Raw genomic sequence first — 20,929 nt, forward strand, 5'->3', positions numbered from 1 at the left:
TTACAATTATAATCTGATTGTATTCATGTTATTAAGTGAGAGCCCTTTAGTTATATCCCTTGGCCGAACATATTAGATGTACCTGATGGAAATTGAGTTGGATCCAAGGAGAGGTGAGATGTAGAACCTGTAATGGGCTAAAAGAAAGCAGGAGTTGCTCAATGTTGTGTCCTGAAATATTGATATTAAAGGAGAACCCAATCCATGCTAATAAAACCCCCTACCCCCTTACCCAGCATAGACCCCCTCCCTGCTGCCCCCAGCCTAGGTGGCACCTTTGGTAAATGCCCCTAACTCTTTACTTACCCCTCGGTGCAGAGTCAGGGCATCATAGTTCACAGGTGTCATCTTCTTCTCTTCGGTAATCTATGGGAATAGAGCGTCATATTGGCGCATGCGCAGTTGGAGCAATCTGCTGTTTCGCAACAACTGCGCATGCGCCGAAAGTCACGGGATTTACCATAGCGCCAGAATAAGATCCAAATATTACTGAAGAGAAGAAGATGGCACCTGTGAACTGTCATGCCCTAAATCTGCACCTAGGGGTAAGTAAAGAGTGAGGGGCATTTACCAAAGGTAACATCTAGGCTGGGGGAGCAGGGAGAGGGGTCTATGTAGGGTAGGGGGTAGGGTTTTTTATTAGCACTGGTTTGGTCCTTTTTTAATTGTGACAGTGGGATGTATGAGATGTGTGGCTGAAGGTGAGGGCCACACTGGATCTAGGGGTAGGCAGAAGCAAGTGCCTCAGGTGCCACAGTTGGATGTGAGACTGAAGAGGGAGCAGATTACTTGCAGAGAGAACTGCCAACAAGTGGTAAGAGTTGTAGCAGGTGAAAGTGAGCAGCAGTGGTGCACACTGAGAGGCAACAGATAAGGGCCAATGTTTTAGGCCAAAAATATATATATATATATAATATATAAGATAGGGCAAGTCATGAGTGCTAAAGATGGAGGCTAGTGGAGGAGCTGATTGTCTGCTGAGAGCACTCAGGATTGCCAGCAAGTGGAGAGTGGCGGCAGGGAGGAGTAAACAGAGGTGGTGCACAAAGAGCAGGGGAAGGGGGGTCTAAGAACTTAAGAAACTTAACTGATCTCAATTGCACTCTGGGCTCACTCAAAAATAGGGCAAGAAATGGAGACTGTTGGTAAGAGTCACAGATGGACAAGGGCCAAAGATGGAGGCGTGGTGATAAGGACCAGATCTAGGTCTAATAGACAGGGCCAAAGATGGGTGCCGATGGAGAAAAGCAGAGATGGGGCAATCATAGGGACTGATGTTATGGACATGAAATGGAGGCCAAAAGATGATGGGCAAGGGCCAGAGTTAGAGGCAATGATGGTGGCTGGCTCTAAGAGGTAAAAATGGCTGTCTGTAGAAATGTACCCATACGAAGCCGTGACAGGTGGTCCTCGGTGCTGGATTTTTCAAATGCTCAGATGTTTTCATCTTGACTGTTCTTCAATGGAGACTGGATAGAATAAAATGACAGGGTTAAATGATGTTAATGGTTGGTAAATATAGCTAAAGAAACCTGACTTTCTTGAAGTGGCTCAGCTCTTCCAACTGTCATTCAGATATGATAACTCCATGCTTTTCTCATATGAAGAATCGCTGCCCGCCTCTTCCATGAGCATCCTCGGCTGCTTGAAATATTTCTTGTCTAGTGTTAACTGTAGTAAAGAAAACATTTATCTGTTATTATTGAATGCACATTTTTATATTAAAGATCAGTTTAAAGATTTTATCACATTAGATTCAATTCACATGATTTCATATTGCTGAGTATTAAACACTCAAATATCATATATAGATATTATTGCCAAATGGATTTTATTAGTTCTAATTCCATTACTATATATTTTTGGTTTTGAAAAGTTTTGGGGAACCAGTAATATTGTAGTCCAGTTTATTCTTCACTTTATATGCCGGGAGGAACACAGTCTGTACCTGGGCAAAGAGATTGCTGCCTTGCCACACACACACACATATATATATAATACAAATTGGGGAGTTGTTGGTGTTTATCTCTTGCTACCAATCTTCAATTTATTGAGCCCAGTTTTGACAAATATTTGGAGCAAATTACTTAGGGGAATTATATTCTTATTTTTAACTCCAAAAATGTTTCATTATTTTCTGAAAAAAGATTCACAGCAAAATATACTGATACTTTACCCAAGATTACTTTTACACAGTACATGCATTGTCTTTGCATATTGCAGTCAGGTACTTACTTCTGCAGGATAGAGAGGTGGTGGTATTTCCTGGCGTTCCAGCTGCTCCCAGTTGATGGAATTAAAAACTGGGTGTGCTCGAATGTTTCCAATAAAGCCAAGACGCTTCTCTGGGTCCTTCTCCAGGAGCTGAAGAAAAAGAATATTTATATATTTACTCATTTCTACTGAAGTGAAGCTCTGTACTTGATATTACTCAGTGACATATTTTTTTCCAGTGCACAGGACCTCATCCCACCCACTAGCCCCAATGCACATGCGCAGGAAGTGTGACATAGTGTACGTAGAAGGAAGTGATGTCATATGCATGCACGTTATGTCACTTTCCACCATGCATGGGCTCTGCAGCCCTCTAGGTTCCCCCCTTCTTTGCTACCAGACTTAGTAAACAAGCCTTGTGGCAGCGGGAAAACTGTTTAAAAATTAATTTTTTTACCATAAATGCAGTGTTGGACTGGGACACCAAGGGCCCACCCAAAAAGCATAGACCAGGGGCCCACCAAGAGAATTTAGACCAGGGGTCCACTATTATTCTTCCTCTTCTCGCTCAACCTCAATTCTCCTAGTCTCTTTAGTTATACATACTATAATCTATTATTCCATCTATTTAGCCTCTTTGTTTTCATAGAAATAGGGAATGGCCATGAAATAAGTCAAATGTTTAGCAGCATGAGGGCCCACTGACACCTGGGCCCACTGGGACTTTTCCTGGTAACCCTGTGGGCCAGTCCGACACTGCATATATGCACCCAAGGGTCCCCCCTTAAAACTTCTGCTTTGGGCACAGGCCCACGGATGTTTAAATATAAATATGGCCCTGCCAGTAGTATCCCCTCATTGTAATGAGCCAGTCAGACTGCAGGGTATCCCACAGCCATGAATGTCAGTATTAGAGCTGCTACTAGAACAATAGGAGCGCCATTATGTACTGGGAAATAGATTTATTATAGCAGCACTAGGGACATACTCTTGTTCTTGTACCTACCTTGTGCAGAAGATCTTTTATTTCAGCACCAAGACATTTCGGGAAAAGGGGCTCATCATGGATAACTGATGAAGTGAATGGTGTCATGCCGGTGGCCATTTTACAGATGACAATTCCTAGCGACCACCAGTCTGCTCCAGCATCGTAGCCTCTCCGTTGTAAAACCTTGGGAAGACAGAGCAGATTATTTTTCACCACACTCTTAAGAATGTTCTGGATTATTACTGCTAAAACCTTAATGGGTATTTAACTAAACCCTTATACAATGATTCTGTCACTTATGACATGACCATTTGTACTGGTAAGTCCACACAGGTTGTTTTGGGGAGATTTGCGCAGCCTAAAATGAAAAACGCCGGCGCTAATCACGCGGCGATTAGTTTTCCAAAGTCGCCAGAAGTTTTGTGAGGCTACTTCGGAAAACGAACCACCGCGTGTGATTAGCGCCGGCGGGTTTTTCATTTTAGCCGGCGCAGAGTCAGGGAAGGCGTTTGGGGAGATTGGTGGCCGCAAAAACGAGGTGATAAGTCGCCTGGTGACCAAATCTCCCTAAAACGCCCAGTGTAGCCTGACCCTAAAACTAAAGAACATGCTACAAACTCTAAATACTAAGCAGTTGAAGTGATGATAAAATCAATGTAAAATAGCAAAGAGATCAGGTTTTCTAATTCCTCTGATCTATATAATTTTATTCAGAGCAACTCACCTCTGGGGCCATGTATTGCACTGTTCCAGCCTTGCCTACAACTTTCTTCTGGCCAAACATTCCCTCTACAGCCACACCAAAGTCAGCGATCTTTATGTGTCCCTCGCCGGTCAACAGGATGTTATCCAGTTTGATGTCCCTGCAAGGAAGACATTAAGTTTTAGGAAATGCTAATGGGGTTTTAGGGAACAAACACAGGTGGTAGAAGTTGATCCCCATCCTTGAAGCCTATTAACTCCTGACTATAAAAAATCAGTGACCCTCATTATAACACCTCTTCCATGAATGCTAAAAATCCAAAAATTATAGAGCAGAGGACACAAATTCCCTTTTAATGGTAGAGAGGAGTGGATAGAAGAGATGGATATGGATATATATATTTTGAATGTTAACAAGAAATATTGCTGATGCCCAGTGGATAGGTTAATATATGCCCAGATACAGATTGTAAGCTCTAACAGCAGAATCCTCATTACCTCTTTTATTGGTCAATATTTGTATTTCTATTCTACAGTGTTGTGACTATGCTGTGAATATATAAAATAATAATAATAGTATCGCACATGATTAATTATATCTAGGTTTAAACTCCTTGGCCCTTTCATTCTAAAATGAATACAACACTGACTGATTTTTTCCCTAATTGCGTCTTTACTGTCAGTCTATAAAGTCCTCAAAGCTGAACATGTAGAAGAAGAAATAAATGTTACAGAAAAATAATAGCAGAGTATTGGATACATTTTACTTACCGATGGACAATCCCGTTGGCGTGGAGGAACTGCAGGCCGCATATGATCTCTGCTGTGTAGAATCTTTGCAAATAAAAAAAAAAAACAAACAAAAATTCAGCCAGTTGGCATTCTCATACTGAATAAATACATTTCCTGATATACTCTTTGTAAAATTCTTTCTTCACCACCATAAGTGTGCTTACACTGTACTATAACATCCAGTACACTAGTTACTGACCAGTGGGTCTCAGTAGCAGCACTGACCAAGAATAGCCCCATGTGAGTTTCTATTGGTCAGACTCATAATAAAATATAATCATAAAACTGTGGCTTGAGGGAAAGGTTCAGGTGTGCTAGCTTGTGGTTTACCCACCAAGGCCTCACATGCTCCTTCCAAGCATAAAACCCCAAAAATGTGTTTTGCTAGTTAGGGTCCTAATACAATTTATTAGGGGTCATTCTCAATGCCCTATGCAGTGCAAAGTGCAATAAATGACTATAATCTGGAAACATGGTCTTAGATCAACTTATAAGAAGCAACCACAGGAGAAAGGAAAAGTATTTTGCTCTGTTGGCACATATTTTTTAGCAAATAGAATCCTGACCCATTTTAATCTTTCTGTATGAAAATATAGATAATTATGGAATCTCTCTCAGGTACCATTGTCCCCACATTCCTGTACATACAGTGAGTCACTTACGTTATAGCGTCCATCTTCAGTTTCCCTGTGCGCTTAATGAATTTCTCCAAGCTGTTTCCACTGGCGTACTCCATCACAATGCATGCAGCCAGCTGGTAACGGAGACAAAGAGGAAGAAAGTGAAACACAGATCATTTGGATGAACCTTGGGGTTATTTTATTTTTTTTTGCACAATTTTCTTGGCTCTATTCTTTACCTTTGTTTGGAAAGCTGCATGCGCGTGACAGAGGAATGGGCATCCAGAAGCCATCCTCAGTAGTCGCACCTCCTTGGCAATCGATCTTCTATTCTCTGCTTTGTGTATCACCTTCATGGCTACAGGTTGGCTCTTGTTGGAACAAGTTGCCAACATTACCTGGCAAAGGAAGAAGAAAAGATAAATGATTAGAGGGTCCCTTCTAGGGACACAACAACTAAATGCTTCTGGGACAATTAATATGTTTGCTTCTGTGGCAATATAAATTCCAATCTGTTATTTTATAGGCTGCAAAACTAATACCTTGTAAATTAGTGGCAAATATTACTACTACTATCAGGCCTGGATCTAGTGGAAGGCACCGGTACTCTCTTCTCTTGTCACCACACCCCCAGTGTGGCCGGCCAAGGTTGCCTAGGGCATCTGGTTGAATTGGCCTGCCCCTGACTACTATTATGGCAAATAAAGTCTGTTAGGATTGGCCATATTATTAGGGCCGATTTAAAGAAACTGCTGGGTGAGAGAATATTGGATTGAATGTTTAGAGTGAAGATTTACAGCCTTTTTGGTTTAACATTTGCTAGTGCCCTGTTACAGATAAACAAAACTCACTCTTCTATTGCTCAAGACATATCCAAGGAGTAAATAAGCATTCAACCTTAAAGGGGTGCTTCACCTTTTAAGTATGTTATAGAATGGCCAATTCTAAGCAACTTCATTATTTATTTTTTATAGTTTTTTCATTATTTGCCTTTTTCTTTCAAGCTGATCCCATCTAAAAAACAGATTCTCTGTAAGGCTACAAGTGTATTGGTATAGCTACTTTTAATTACTCATCTTTCTATTCAGGCCCTCTCCTATTTATATTACTTATTCAATTCAGTGCATGGTTGCTAGGGTGATGTGGAACCTAGCAACTAGATTGTTAAAATTGTAAACTGGAGAGATGGTGAGTACAAAGCTAAATAACTCAAAAACTGAAGTAAGTAATAAAAAAATGAAACCTATTGCAAAATATCTCTCTCTACATTATACTAAAAGTAAACACAAATTGACCAACCCCCTTTAAAATTCTCCCCTTCCTGTCTTTAGCCCACACAATTTGGAAATGATTGAATTAAGGTGTCTTTTCTAGCAGCCAAATAATTCTGTCAGAACTGAAGGGCTTGAAAGGTCATTAATAAATTGAGAATTAGTGAGGCAAAAGTAAGAGTAAATCTTTGACAGTGTCCTGTTATAAAGACTCAAGTACAAGTACAATGTGAAGTTTTGCAAGGGAGGCCTGAGAGTAGCGGCTTGAACCAGTGCACTGATGTGCCAATGTTAAAGATTGTGTATAGGCACAGGTATTATTACTAATAGTGTTAAAGAACACACAAAATAATATATGACTTTGCACTTGGGCTTACATGTGACTCTATTGGCTTTACATTTAGCCTGTACAAATCAATATAGGATCATGCATTGCGTCTCACGTTTACCTCTAAGTTCAATTCCAGATAAAAACAGATAACCTTGTTGGGAATGCAATCACTTACCGTGCCAAAACCGCCATGACCCAGCACGGCATGGGTACTGTAGCTTGTGACCCTCAGTTGAAGGGGCCTTTTCTCTTCAAGGCAAGGTCTTTTTTGGATGTTTCCTCCTTCTGGAAAAAAGAAATTGCAGATAGACATCAGTTGTCAGCTTGTGCTATTGTAGTATAGTGTTTAAAAGGGTTGTTCACCCTGTGGCTGCAGGGGGCCCAGGAGGTATAGTGGGCCCATGAGGCCCTAATTCATATACAGTTTCAATAAATATTAGTAAAACAAGTCAACCTCTAGACATTTTGGGGGACTGAAAAATAATTTGCTGTGGGCTCAGTAATATCCAGATAGACCACTGCCTAACATTTAAATATCACAGAGAGGGAAACAGTTAACTGCTGCACATATTATGGCAAATTATTGCCACACCCCAAATACATTGATAAAAAACAAAACCAGAAATCATTTAAAAAGAAGTGATCCCACATAGCTTGTCTCTCTGCCTCCATTTCCCTGAAAAAATAAATCAATGATGGCACAGTGGAATGTATGGCCATCTAATTTTCCCTCTCTCCTTCAAATGAAGAAAACCTTGTCCAGCAGTGATTAGCTAGTTACAAAGCAGTGGCAGGCAGCAAGTGGGAGCCGAGAGGTACATTTAAACTGCAAAGCCTGGACTTCTCTAATGACATTCAGGACTGTCCTGCAGGGGAGTTTTGTCTCTTCCATGTGCCATGTAGATGGGTGTTTTCAGCTCTCCCTGAATTACAGTACAAATGACCCCACGTTATGTGCCCAGTATGTGCAGAGTATATACATTCTGTGACCACAGAAAAATCAAATCTCTGCTGCCATTTTATTCTTCAGAATAAGTGCTTGGGAGCTCCTGACTGGAGTACAAATATGGCTGCCAATGCCATTAACATCCCTCCTCTCGTCTCTCTACATAAGCTGCTACTGAGACACAGATATGCGTTATGTGCACAGTATGTGCAGAGTATATATATTCTATGCATTGCCTGACCACAGGCAAATCAAATCTCTGTGGCCATTTTTCTCTTCAGAATAAGTGCCTGGGAGCTCCTGACTGGAGTACAAACATGGCTGCCAATGACATCAACATCCCTCCCCTCCTCTCTATATAAGCTGCTACTGAGACACAGATACACTTGTCTGTTATTTCCGTTACACACTAGAACCTGCAGCCATTTTGCACAAATTGCCTACAAGACAATTAGGTTGGTAATGAGCAAGGGAATTCTGGGGAATTATATCTAGTTGAAAGCAATACACATATCTGTTATATGCATAGCATGTCCACAGTTTATATATTCTATACATTGCCTGACAACAGGCAAATCAAATCTCCACTGAGATTTTTCCCTTCAGAATCAGTGACTGGGAGCTCCTGACTGGAGTACAAACATGGCTGCCAATGACATCAACATCACTCCCATCCTCTCTATAGAAGCTGTTACTGAGACACAGATACACTTGTCCGTTATTTCCGTTACACACTGGCACCTGCAGCCATTTTGCACAAATTGCCTACATGACAAATATTAGCTGTGTCTCTTTTCCTTATCATTACCCAATGTTATGTGCACAGTATGTGCAGAGTATATACATTCTGTGACCACAAAAAAATCAAATCTTCGCTGTTATTTTTCCCTTCAGAATAAGTGCCTGGGAGCTCCTGATTGGAGTACAAACATGACTGCCAATGACATCATCCCTCCTCTCCTCTCTATATCTAGTGGTAAGCAATCAAATGTCTGCAGACTGTACCATTGGGGAGGTATTTCAGAGCAGCAATATGATTGTTCAAACAAATGGGACAATAACAATGTTTATTATAGGTCTATTTACATTTACCTATGGAATACTTTTTTTTTCTCAAGACAGTTTATGGTTTCCCCACTACCTGTAAACATTTACAGCTATCACGTCTCTACAACCTCCCTCCACTATTATGCCAAAATAGCTGTATTCAGAAGATATTCATATATTGCACAATAAATGCAAATAATTTTTTTTCTGTACTAAACTTTATCTTACCTTCTAATTTAGTGTAGCCCTCCATGCTTAGGGGTCTCTTCCTTGTCTCAGCTTTTTTCTTCTCTTCTTTCTTCTTTTTCTTCTTTTCGGCTTTCTTCTTTTTCTTATCTTTCTTCTCTTCTTTCTTCTTTTTCTTCTTCTCTTCTCTCATCTTTTTCTTCTTCTCTTTCTTCTTTTTCTTCCTCTCTTCTTTTTTCTTTTTCTTCTTCTCTTCTTTCTTCTTCTCTTGTTCTTCTCTTGTCATGATGTTCTGAAAGTGGACTTTTTTCTGCTTATTTCCTTGCTCATCAACATCTCTCTTTCTCTTCATCTCGATGTTGATGTTGATCTTCCCATTTGCCACTTTCTTCACCCTTTCTTCAGACATAATGTCACAGCTAAGGGGCTGGAATGGGGTTTTCTTCATACTCCTGACTGGAGGAACACAATCTAAAAGAATGTTATACTCCACGGGTGAAATATTCGCCATTTTCACTCTGAAAAATATCCCAGGTAAAAGTCGCTCTGCTCTGGTCTGAGAACAAATCCCAACTGAATAACTGCCACAGTGACGTGATCAGCTGACCTCAGTAACCAACTGCCAAAGTGGCATGTGCACCTGCCTGCAGTCAACAAGTACAACAGTTCTGTGCCATTTACAGTATAACTAGTGATGGGCGAATTTATTCGCCAGGCGCGAATTCACGGCGAATTTGCGCGATTCGCCGCCAGCGAATAAATTCGTGAAACGCCCGCGAAAATTCGCGGCAAAAATTCGCCGGCGCGATTTCGCGAATTTTTCGCCGTTTCGCGAAACGGCGCAAATTCGCCCATCACTAAGTATAACACCATAGGCCCATATTGAAGCCTGGTACAGAACAGCAGGGTAGAAAGATTCTAGTAACTGAAGCCAGTGTTACATGCCAATAAACAGAGTAAAATCTCACTTGCAATACTATCTTCAAAATATTATATTTCCATAATACTGCTAATTGTGGGCACTATGAATGCACCATGGTTGTGTATAATGTAAGTAATGTTATTTACAATTCTCTTTATAGTGAATACGCCAGTAGTATATAATAGAGAATAATATTGGCATGGTTAAATCAAATATAACAAAGGAAGCTGGAATCAAGCAGAATAACTGCACCAATGCTTTTTTCCACACAACCAGTTATCTTGCTTGGTTCCAGCTTCCTTTGTTACAAGGGATGAAACCAGTGGGAGGCATTAGAATAGGACATGGTATAGAAGATTCCAATGGGTTTTTGCCATGAGGCACAGTAAGAACATTGATGCAGGCAACACTTTAGCCACCCCTGGTGACTGAACAGGGACCCCAGAACCATTTAGTATATATAGACACCCTTGGGTATATATATAATATATATAGGTACTATGGCTGAGATGTGAAGTGCTAATTACTTAATAGATCCCATTTAAAATTATTATTTAAACCACTTTATGGTGCCCTCTAGGTGTTAAGGGGTGGTTCATCGTGAAATCAGGGTCACTTTAAGGCAGAGAGGGGTAATCAATGATTTAACAAATCTATAAATTGCACGTTATAATATACTTTTCCATATTGTTGGTGTATTATTTCAAAACAATATGTATTGTTGTATATCCTGTATATAACAATATGTGGGTGAGGTTCTCCTTTAATTTGCTTTGCATAAAAACAAGTTGAGTGTTACGAGAAGTGCAAGGGATGGAGTGTAGTCATCCTAAAATCACTGGTGTCAGAAACCTCTAAGAAGCTAAAAGCAATAATAAGGGAATTTTTTACTTGCCAAAAAGTTATCTAAAGCATAAAGGTTATTAAATAAATAGGAATAAGTTATTAAAATATAAATCAAATACCCTGAATAGATTTGGGATCTGAACAATATTAAAAACGTTAATACAGACTAGCATAGTTAGCATAGCATGGCATTGCCCTAATGCTACTCTATCAGAAGCATTAAACCTTGCCTCTATAGATAACATCTGTTCAAGTGTTTTTAATGACATTAAAGGGGTTGTTCACCTTTGAGTTAACTTTTAGTATGATGTAGAGAGTGGTATTCCAAGGCCATTTTCAATTGGTTTCAATTGTTTTTTCTGTGGTTTCTGGATAATGGATCCCATACCCGTATGTTCCATCACAAAGTGCTGGCTCTTTCTGAAAGCACATGATAAGGCACAATGCACTGAGAAGGCTGCCTACACACCAATATTACAACAACAAAAAATACATCTGTTGGTTCAGGAATGAAATGTTATATTGTAGAGTGAATTATATGTAAACAGTGTAATTTAGAAATAAAAACTCACCATAAAAATCATTTTAATTCCTTTAAATGCTTACAATATTGTTGCATTCGGTCAGGGTCAAGAAAAACCCGACCCAAACATCACTATTGTGCCCCCTCCTCTTTCTTACCCTTTTGCATCCTTATACAACCCACATAGATATTATTGTGGTCACCCTGCTCAGCTGACCATTCCGCTTGTTATGTACATTAAGACATGCATTTCTATCTGCCTGTATTTGTACCTTTTGGCCACCCCTGGTTAATTGCTACCTATGGCAAGGTTCTCATTACATTTCAGAAACAGCAACATCTTTCCCCTTCTGAGACAAATTGAAGATTAAAAAAATAAGAAAAGTAGAAAAATATAAATATTTACCTGAAGTCAATTATTCAACTTCCAGAATCCATCTACAGCTTTGGGCCTTTCAACTTCCCATGGTGGGCTTGACAAACAGGGGTAGAAGTAGGGGTTGTCAGTAGAAGCATCTGCCTAGAATGAAACCCATACAAAGAAAAAGTTGTGGTTCAACATTCCAGAAAATTGGTTTATAACAGCACACTATTTGAGAGGCTTACCATTAGACTTGCCTCTTCTCGTTTCAACTTCCAGCATCCATCTACAGCTTTGGGCCTTTCAACTTCCCATGGTGGGATTGATAAACAGGGGTAGAAGTAGGGGTTGACAGTAGAAGCTTCTGCCTAGAATGAAACCGTACTAAGAAAAAGTTGGGTTCAAAATTTCAGAAAATTGGTTTAACACAGCACGGTATTTGAGAGGCTTACCATTAGACTAGCTTCTTGCCTCTTCTCACCCTTTAAGTGTCGGCTGGTCTGTGCCCCTTTCTAACTCCTCTGACATGGGGGTAATGGGGTGGTGAGACAGCGAGGATTGCTACACTTGCCTTGGGTGCAAAAGCCCCTGCTGACAAAGAAGGAGTTTGAACCTGAATGTAAAATATACCTAAAGAAAGCCGGCTTCCAACTTTATAGCTGCACGCCTGCTCTCCCCTTTTGTGACATCATCAGTAGGGCGGGTCGGCGCGGGTCTATAAATTGAGCCCGGAAGTCGGATGCGCACAGGCTGAGGGAGGGCGGGTTAGGGTCAAGACAGTGAGGACTGCTTTGAGTGTCGGCTGGTCTGTGCCCCTAACTAACTCCTCTGTGCCCCTTTAAGTGCCTCTTCTCCAACATGAACATCTCCAACATGGCCAGTCTTTCCTCATAGCTAAGATTTTCCTTCTCTGGACCCTCTCTAATTCAGTAATGTCCTGTTTTCCAACCCTTTAAGGCCCCACTGGGCTGGTGGAATTTTTAACTCTTTAAAGAAGAGGAGTGCTGGCCCAGGGTAAGCAATTAGTCATTAGATATGTCTAACAAACCAAGGCGTTCCCTTTAATTAATCACTTGTCAGCTCATCAAGCTCAACCCCTCCAAATAAATCCCAGCACACATACCTACACACACCCACTGAAACTATATATACCAACATCTACCTTAATTGACTTGTTTTGCTACATCCAGGAGCTGTGATTCTAACTTACAAACTGAAATATAAAAACTCTAGATAACTAAATTTAAGTCTTGTGATTTACGGTAATTTACATTTATTCAGGACATGACTATTTTATTCAGAAAGAGGCAAAGGTAATGGGGACAAAGTTACATTTACAACTTGGGTACTACAAAGTCATGTTCAAAGGACAAATCAACATATTGTATTGCAGGGGTTGACTTTTTCATTTTTGCTCATTTATTGTTGCTTCGCCTGAAATTGTGGATGAATACTTTTGTTTCTTGTGTGTGTCTGAAAAAAGTATAAACACTTCATGTTTAATCAGGGTTACCCCAACACATGTGCATGCACCTATCAGGGAGGGAAAGGGGGCAAAAACCTTGAATACTATTTTGACAGAAGAACAACATTAATTATTCAAGTTTCTCATTAAAAGACAGAATGTAAAAAGGTGGAATTTTATTTAAAAAAAAAAATGTATTGCCCTCCCTAATTACACTCTTGGGTGCCAGAGATCACACCTGCACCTGGCTGTATATATATATATATATATATATCATATAATCTCTTAAATCACAAGAAAAGTAAAATGCATTGAATAGAAATAAAAGTCAGAACACTGATCACTTGACAGGCCATTTTGTGCCCACACTTCTGGTAATGAGCGTCCTTTTGCTTGTGGAGCTGTGGAGCCAATGCAATCCCATAGTTCCCTGTTAGATCTGCCAGTTTATCAGTATGTCCCAAGTTTCCGGCAGCTGAGCAGTTTGCAGAGGTTGCTTAAAGTAAACTGAGCCCAGTAACTACCCATGTAGAACTTCTGAAGATTTCATTTAATTAAATCCAAATGATTGCAGGTATCCATGATATTAAAGGGCAACATTGGGAACCAAATACAAAACCACATTGGCCGATCAATCAAAGGTCGGCAAAAAATCCCCTTTCCTTTCCACATTCATTGGTCAGTGAAAAAAAAATTGAGGTTCCAGGAAAGTTTTCAGGTATTTTATGATTTGAAATAAAATTGTCTGGGTCGAAGGAATCTCCCATAAAATTGCATTAGACTACACTTACACAGCATAAAAATGATTCTAGAATATTGGCAGATGCGCTATACTCCTCCAAATGGCAGTGGGAAAAAATATTCAGGACGCGTATGGAAAGTAATACATATTATTTCCACTGGCAATTTACATGAATGTCGGCAGGAAGGCAACTTTTGGACGTTTTGTCGGAAATTAAGGGGTGACAATAGATCCCAGCTGCCAGGGTCTGGCAAAAAGTTTTCAGAATATTTCAGAAAAGCTTTCACAGAGACTTCCACCTCTTCTGATCTGGGTGATATTTGGCCTTGCCCAGAGCATGTCCTAGTCAAACACTAACCATGATCTTTGCCCCCCCCATACCCACTTCTACATCAGTAGTTGACTCTAAAAAAAACCCGGGAGAGTTGACAGGTCTGCATAAATAGAAAAATTGTGATCAACAGAATGGGACAACATTACGCCCCAGTGTATTATAACTGTGCTGATGTCATCAGGTTAATGTCACCACAGTGTGACCCTGTAATTGAGCTGACAGTGATGTCATCAATGAGCAAAATCTTAGCAGCCAGTGTGTAACTCAGTGCTGGATTCTCTTGGTGTGACTGCAGTTCAGTTCTTTAACAGTGCGAAAAGGACTATATAGAGGGATTGATTTTCTTATATGAAGAATTTGGATGGAGAAACACTAAAGTCCATAATTAGAAATGCTAGGAATAACAGATTGAGAAGATCAAATGTTTTTTATTGCATTAAGTGTGAAATTTTGCTATTTGGACTATTGCTATGACTATTTGCTACAAAGGCCCTTCAGGCATTGAAGGGAATCAGGGGGTCCCACTGACATTACTGGTGTACCCACATAATACTGGGGATGGGCCTTTCCACCACCCACCGGCTTGCTGAACACTCACTATCCGCTCTTTTACAATAAACTGTAAATACTTTTTTTTTTTGCAACTCTGCTTTAGGCAAATAGAAAGGCACAAAGCATTTTAAGGTCCAGTCTTTTTTACACACAGTTAAATACATTTCAGAAGCGCTTTCAGCATTTTCCCATGGGCTGCAATTTGCATATGTCTATAATAATAATAATAATAAAATAACCCCGAATTCCAAGCTGGTAAAGCAAAAGAACAACGAAACCCACATGAATACAGTCCGTACAAATGGAAGGATCTTGGGGAGGGAGGGGCATAAAAGTCGTACACAAGAAACATAGAACTTATAAAGCTTGTAAACAGACAATCTGAAATACATTTTATTCATGGAAAAAAAATATTGTCAGTAAAAAGTACCACTCTGAAGTGCACTGCCTGAGTTTATTCATTTGCAGTTTTCTCTCTGCGCCGGAGCACCAGACAGACTGGAAGCAATACCATGCAGTTCCCTCTGGCACCCGAGCGTATAAGGAGGAACACTTCAGCATGAGCTGGAAATAAAGTTGTCACATGTGCCACATTATAAATATCACAAAGGAGTCTCTGATAGGTGGAGCTGCTGCTGTTGTGCTTTCCGCTTGTTTGAGGCAAATCTGAAGACATTTGGCACCAAGTTCTGTTGGCTGATGGGTTAGGACAAGTTTCATTCGAGGACTTGCAGCGGATACAATGACACCTTCTCTTTGTTCATCGTCTTATTTGGATCGTAGAGATTTCTTAATCTCATTGACGTCCATCTACAGAGGAGGGAAAGAAGACATTGTATTTCAGAGAGGAATATATCAACCAACACTGCAAGAGGCCATAGTTACAATGCAATGCACAGCTTTTGTACATGTCAATGCATCCAAGTTGATTTTTTTCAAGCAGATCTGCACTAGTGATGTGCGGGCCAGCCCGGGACCCACTGGTTTACCCATGAGTCGGGCGGGTTTGGGTTAGCTGCCACATCTAATCTTCCCTGCCCGCAAACTAAAACTGCTGGCTTTGCGCTCCTCCATTTATAGTGACGTCCTTGCGGGGCGGGTGTAGGCCTTTAAATGGAAAAGCCAAGCCGGTTTAGGGTCGGGTGCTGGTCCTACAGCAACACTGTATTCACAATGGCCAGCAGAATAAGGCAAAGTGTGCATTATTCATATTTTTATCTGGCGCAAAGTGCAGACTGAAGCTTGATCCCAGACACAAATGAGTTTACAATGAGCTCTACGGGGTGAAATGTTGCCCCTGTGTCTCAGTAAATTATCTTTTTAGTCTTTAAAGGGACAAAAGCAGCAATGCATGTTAGACCTGTTAGATTTTTCAGCATAGTCAATATAAGGTTTTTATTTTATAGCAAAAAAGGGAAAGTTGTGCTCACCAATAATTTTTAAACCATTAAGCAGGGGTGCAATGAGCCTGTGACCACAACATTCATACAGACAAATACAAGAGTCCTCTGCACTCAACCCATTAGCAATATATTAAGGACACTGATACTTGAGCCTTAACCTACTAAAAAATGGCTTAACTTTAAACAAAATAGGGATTGTTTGTCCATACATTGCAATACACTCAAGCTGGCAAACTACATCAAAGTCATTCCCAGTCCGGCCAGTCCCACACATACCTGCATCTGATTCATCAAGAGTTCTACCACTTCATAATACATCCTACACAGGGACCAAGCTTCATCTGCAATTTGCTTTCAAGTTTAAAACTCCCAAAATTGGCTTTTTATTTTTAGGTTTTTATTTTAGGGGAAAGTCAAAAAGCGGGAGACTTGGCTACTACTACAGGGGCTATAGTGGCATTTCTAGGAGAACAATCATGGTAATGAGCAGATTAACAAATAGATAAATGCATGTGTGTCATAAAAGTCAACAATGAAACATAGTGACAAACCAAAAGAAAAGAAAAACAAACAAACATGCGGGGAGTTTATGCTCTGACAGAGAAAGGTAAATAAGAAAAAAGAAAATAAAAACAAAATCCAAGTATTTCCTTAGGTCAAGGTCAATTACCGTAGATATGAGGCTAAGAGCCTGTTGGCTCGCTGAGTCCTGGGGGGCAAGGTTGGAGCTGTCGCGTTACCACAGAGAGTAGTCTGAATGTACTGAAAAGTTTCTCGTAATAGTGAATTATCCCTAAGCGTTTCTAAGTCATACCAAGTAGTGTTTTGAAAGGTATACGTAGTCAGATATTTTAGTGGAGATGGAAGGCTATTAATGTATGCGCCCCATATAGAGAAGAATTTGTCTACCTGTAGTTCTTTCTTGGCCATGGCCTCCAGCCAGTCCATATGGAAGATGTAATGTAATTTTTGTTTGGTCAGTAAAAGGGATGGGCTGTCCGTAGAGAGCCATTGATGTAAGATTGCCTTTCGAGACGCCGCTGCCAATCGGGTCGCCAAGTGTTTCTCTTCTCTAGTGAAGGTATTGTAATGTTTCACCGAGCTAAACAGTGCCCACTCTAAAGTAGGGTGAATCAATTTGCTAGTCATCTGCGTCCAGTAAGAGGAGACATCTCGCCAAAAGTCAGAAATTTTAGGGCAAGACCAAAACATGTGTAAGAGATCCGCTTTGGGGGTTTGACATCGAATACAACAGTCTGAGGGGAGATTACCCATTTTATAGCGCCTTTCGGGGGTTAAATATGAGTTGTGGAGGATCTGTATGGTCATTTCTTGATAACGGCTGGATGGAAGCAGCTTCATCATTCGGACATGGAGCTTCAAAACGTTCGAGGGGTTAATTTGCGGTATGGAGAGTGTCCATTTGAGCAAAGAGCCCCCTTCCTCATCTATATCTATGCTAGTGCGAATTACGCTATAGATTTGGGAGGTAGAATGATATGTTCGTTGGTTTTTCCAAAGAGTGTCTATCGCATTACTAAAGCCCCTATTTCTTATATCATGAGTAGCAGTTTTAGCGAAGTGTAACAGTTGCATACTGAGGAAAGGAAAGGATTTGGTAAACGGAAATTTTTCAATGAAGTCTGTCAGGGATAACAAGTCCAAGTTGTTTTTGACTAGGTCACGTACTGTATATAAACCTTCCCCTTTCCAGGCCTGTAGGATTGGGTTCGATATGCCTATAGGAAAGTCCGTGTTGCCCAGCCAGGTAAGATATGGCGAATGTCGTTGAGAAAGTTGGTATTGTAGTCTAAGGGAACGCCACGTTTTATAGGTGTCTGTAAAAAGCGGATTATCTTTTAAAGATTGCGGAATGGCCGAGGGCGGAGAGTGTAGGAGAGAATTTAAAGTCAGTCCGCAAGAATGGGAGCCATCTAGATCTATCGTAGTAAACCAGTTCCGATCCGCAAGCCAGTCCCCGGCAAATCGTAATAATGCAGCGTCATTATATTCTTTAATATTTGGTAAGTTGACCCCCCCCAAGTCTTTGGGTAAATATAATTTATATAGACTAATTCGGGAGCGTTTGTTTTGCCAAATAAATGTTCGAAGCATTTTCTGTAAGCGTAGCAAGTCAGATTTCTTTATACAATACGGCAACATTTGAATGGGATATAAAAGTTTTGGAAAAAGAATCATTTTAATAAAGTGGATTCTACCTAGAAAGGTTAGATTTATATGTTTCCATTGAACAATTTCTTGGTGTACCTTATCAATAATAGCTCGGATATTTAATTGGTAAGTGGCTTTATGATGTTTTGGTATTTTGATACCTAAGTATGTAATGTAATGGGTGGCCTTTTTAAGGGGGAAGTCTGGGAGCCAATTTTGTTTCGTCGAGGCATGAAGTAGTAGTGCTTCAGATTTGTCCACGTTAATTTGAAAGCCCGCTATTTGACCAAATCTGTGGATTATAGAAAGCAGGTGCGGAATCTCCAAGGCCGGAGTCAATATGAAAAGCATTATGTCATCCGCAAAAGCTATGACTTTTAACTGGGTGTGGTTAATCAATATCCCGGGTAATCGCGGATCTTTCAAAAAATTACGTAGGAGAGGGTCCAATGCCAAATTGAAAAGGAGAGGCGAGAGTGGGCATCCCTGTCTTGTCCCTCTACATACTGTGAATATATCAGAATTTGAATTGTTAACCGTAACAAAGGTACGGGGGTCTGAGTACAAATTATTGAATAGGTTAAGCATGTGTATGCCGAAGTGTTGGAATTTTAACAACCTTTTAATATGGGCGTGTGAGATCCTATCGAAGGCTTTGTCTGCATCTAAATTTAACAGCATACCTTGTTTCCTTTTATCTAGGTTACAATGATATACAACCGACAGTATTTGCCGAATGGACTTTACTGGTTGTCTATGTTTAAGGAAGCCTACTTGGTTTTTGGTAAGTATGGTGGGTAGGACAAGTTGCAACCTGTCAGCCATTATTTTAGTTAGTATTTTCAGATCTTGGTTAAGCAGGGAGATCGGCCTATATGAAGTATGGTCGGTTGGGTCCTTCCCTTCTTTTGGGATTAGAATGATTTGTGCAATATTAGCTTCACTCCACAACGGCGAGCCTCGCAGAGTAGCATTATATAGTTTTGTCAGGATAGGGGAAACTTCATTCACTAATAATTTGTAATATTCCGCTGAGAGACCATCTGGGCCCGGTGTTTTATTAGTTTTTAGGTGTTTAATCGTTTTTGTAATTTCCTCCTGTGTTATAGGGGCATCAAGGATTTCCCTGTGATGGACCGACAATTTATGGAGGCCAGCTTCCTGCAGAAACCTGAGACCATCAGTGGGGTCATCGGAAGGGGCCTTATAGAAATCTTTAAAGTACGACGTCATAATCGCTTTAATTTTGGCGGGGTCTTTAGTCCAGCCTTGTGGGGATTTCAGTTTTGGGATAAAGTAGTATAAAAGAGATTTGCAGTGTGGGTCAATGAATTATGTGCGTTTTCTGTCAATAAAGTATCAAACAGTTGCTTGGTCTCTTTGTATTTATTTTTGTCCTCGGGGAGATTAGACAACTTGAAGGCGCTATAATGTAGGGTTAATTGTCTCTGTAAAAAAGCGTATTTATCAGAATAAAGTTTTCTTTTCCTGATTAAGTAAGATATAATATGCCCCCTCAAGACAGGTTTCGATGCAGCCCAAAGCAGAGAGGAGTCATCCCAATGTTCAATATTATCATCAATGTAGTTAGCCCAACAGGATTTCAAAAAAAGGGCAAAGTCATCATTAGATTTTAAATATGCCGGAAATCTCCAATTAGAGGAGCGCAGCAGTGGTTGTGACAATTTGAGGTGTATTGAAATCAGAGCATGATCAGAGATATCTATGTGGGATATTGCAGCTGTAGTTAGGAGAGGCAGCAGCGTCTGTGAGACAAAGATGTAATCTATCCTAGAATGAGTTCCATGAACTCCTGAATAAAAGGTGTAGTCTTTGGTGGTAGGGTGTAGGTGGCGATAGGAGTCATAGAGGTGTAAGAGCTCACAGAGAGTATGTAGAGGTTTGGCCTTCGTGTCATTGTGTGAGGTAGGTTTACCGGATTTATCCATGTAGGAGTCCCAAAGTACGTTGGCATCGCCACCCAGGATAAGGTTAGTCGCCCCCCAGGAGTCAAGCTTCTGCAAAATATCTGTAAAAAAGAATGTATTATCGATGTTAGGAGCATAAATGTTAACAAGTATACAGTACATTTTGAATCTCTATATCGGCTATCAAGTATCGACCCCTCTTGTCGCTATAGGTTCTCAGAACCGAACAGTGTATAGATTTGTTGAGTAAAATCGCAACCCCCCGAGATTTGGTTCTATAGGATGCTGCTAAAACTATTTGGAGCCAATGTGCCTTAAGAGGTAGTTTATCTTGAGACTTCCAATGAGTCTCCTGTAGTAACATAATATCTGCTTTTTCTCTGCGTAGTCGGTCTAGTACCTTACGTCTTTTCATTGGGGTATTAAGCCCGTCTACATTCCACAAAATCACTTTTAAGTGTGAAATCGCATTTATAGGGTCTTGTGTAGGCATAAGTATGTCAGCCATGATAGTTTACCCTATACCTGCCTTGTGGTGGGGTATGAAAGTACGGCAGTTGTGGGTGGGGGAGAGTCTGTCCCAG

General features: G+C 40.4%; 2 protein-coding genes and 1 long non-coding RNA gene across 3 annotated transcripts; 1 reads left to right on the top strand and 2 right to left on the bottom strand.

Moving 5' to 3' along the window:
- Positions 1-637: 637 nt before the first annotated feature.
- On the bottom strand, positions 638-2,457 carry LOC121399641 (protein kinase C theta type-like). The gene is made up of 2 exons (XM_041581183.1): positions 2,236-2,457; positions 638-1,671 (listed from the first exon to the last, which is right to left on the bottom strand). The coding sequence occupies exons 1-2, from the start codon at positions 2,395-2,397 to the stop codon at positions 1,552-1,554; spliced, it is 282 nt and encodes a 93-aa protein (XP_041437117.1). The 5' UTR covers positions 2,398-2,457; the 3' UTR covers positions 638-1,551.
- A 1,255-nt stretch (positions 2,458-3,712) lies between these two features.
- LOC121399914 (protein kinase C theta type-like) lies at positions 3,713-8,009 on the bottom strand. Its single transcript, XM_041581880.1, has 5 exons — positions 7,094-8,009; positions 5,556-5,714; positions 5,359-5,450; positions 4,676-4,738; positions 3,713-4,065 (listed from the first exon to the last, which is right to left on the bottom strand). The coding sequence occupies exons 1-5, from the start codon at positions 7,229-7,231 to the stop codon at positions 3,909-3,911; spliced, it is 609 nt and encodes a 202-aa protein (XP_041437814.1). The 5' UTR covers positions 7,232-8,009; the 3' UTR covers positions 3,713-3,908.
- A 197-nt stretch (positions 8,010-8,206) lies between these two features.
- Positions 8,207-20,546, top strand: LOC121399915. Its single transcript, XR_005965341.1, has 4 exons — positions 8,207-8,319; positions 8,759-8,840; positions 19,120-19,201; positions 19,527-20,546. It is a non-coding gene; the product is annotated as an uncharacterized LOC121399915 (long non-coding RNA).
- Positions 20,547-20,929: the final 383 nt, after the last annotated feature.

This window comes from Xenopus laevis, chromosome 2L (genome assembly GCF_017654675.1).
Source record: "Xenopus laevis strain J_2021 chromosome 2L, Xenopus_laevis_v10.1, whole genome shotgun sequence".
Taxonomy (NCBI): Eukaryota; Metazoa; Chordata; class Amphibia; order Anura; family Pipidae; genus Xenopus; species Xenopus laevis.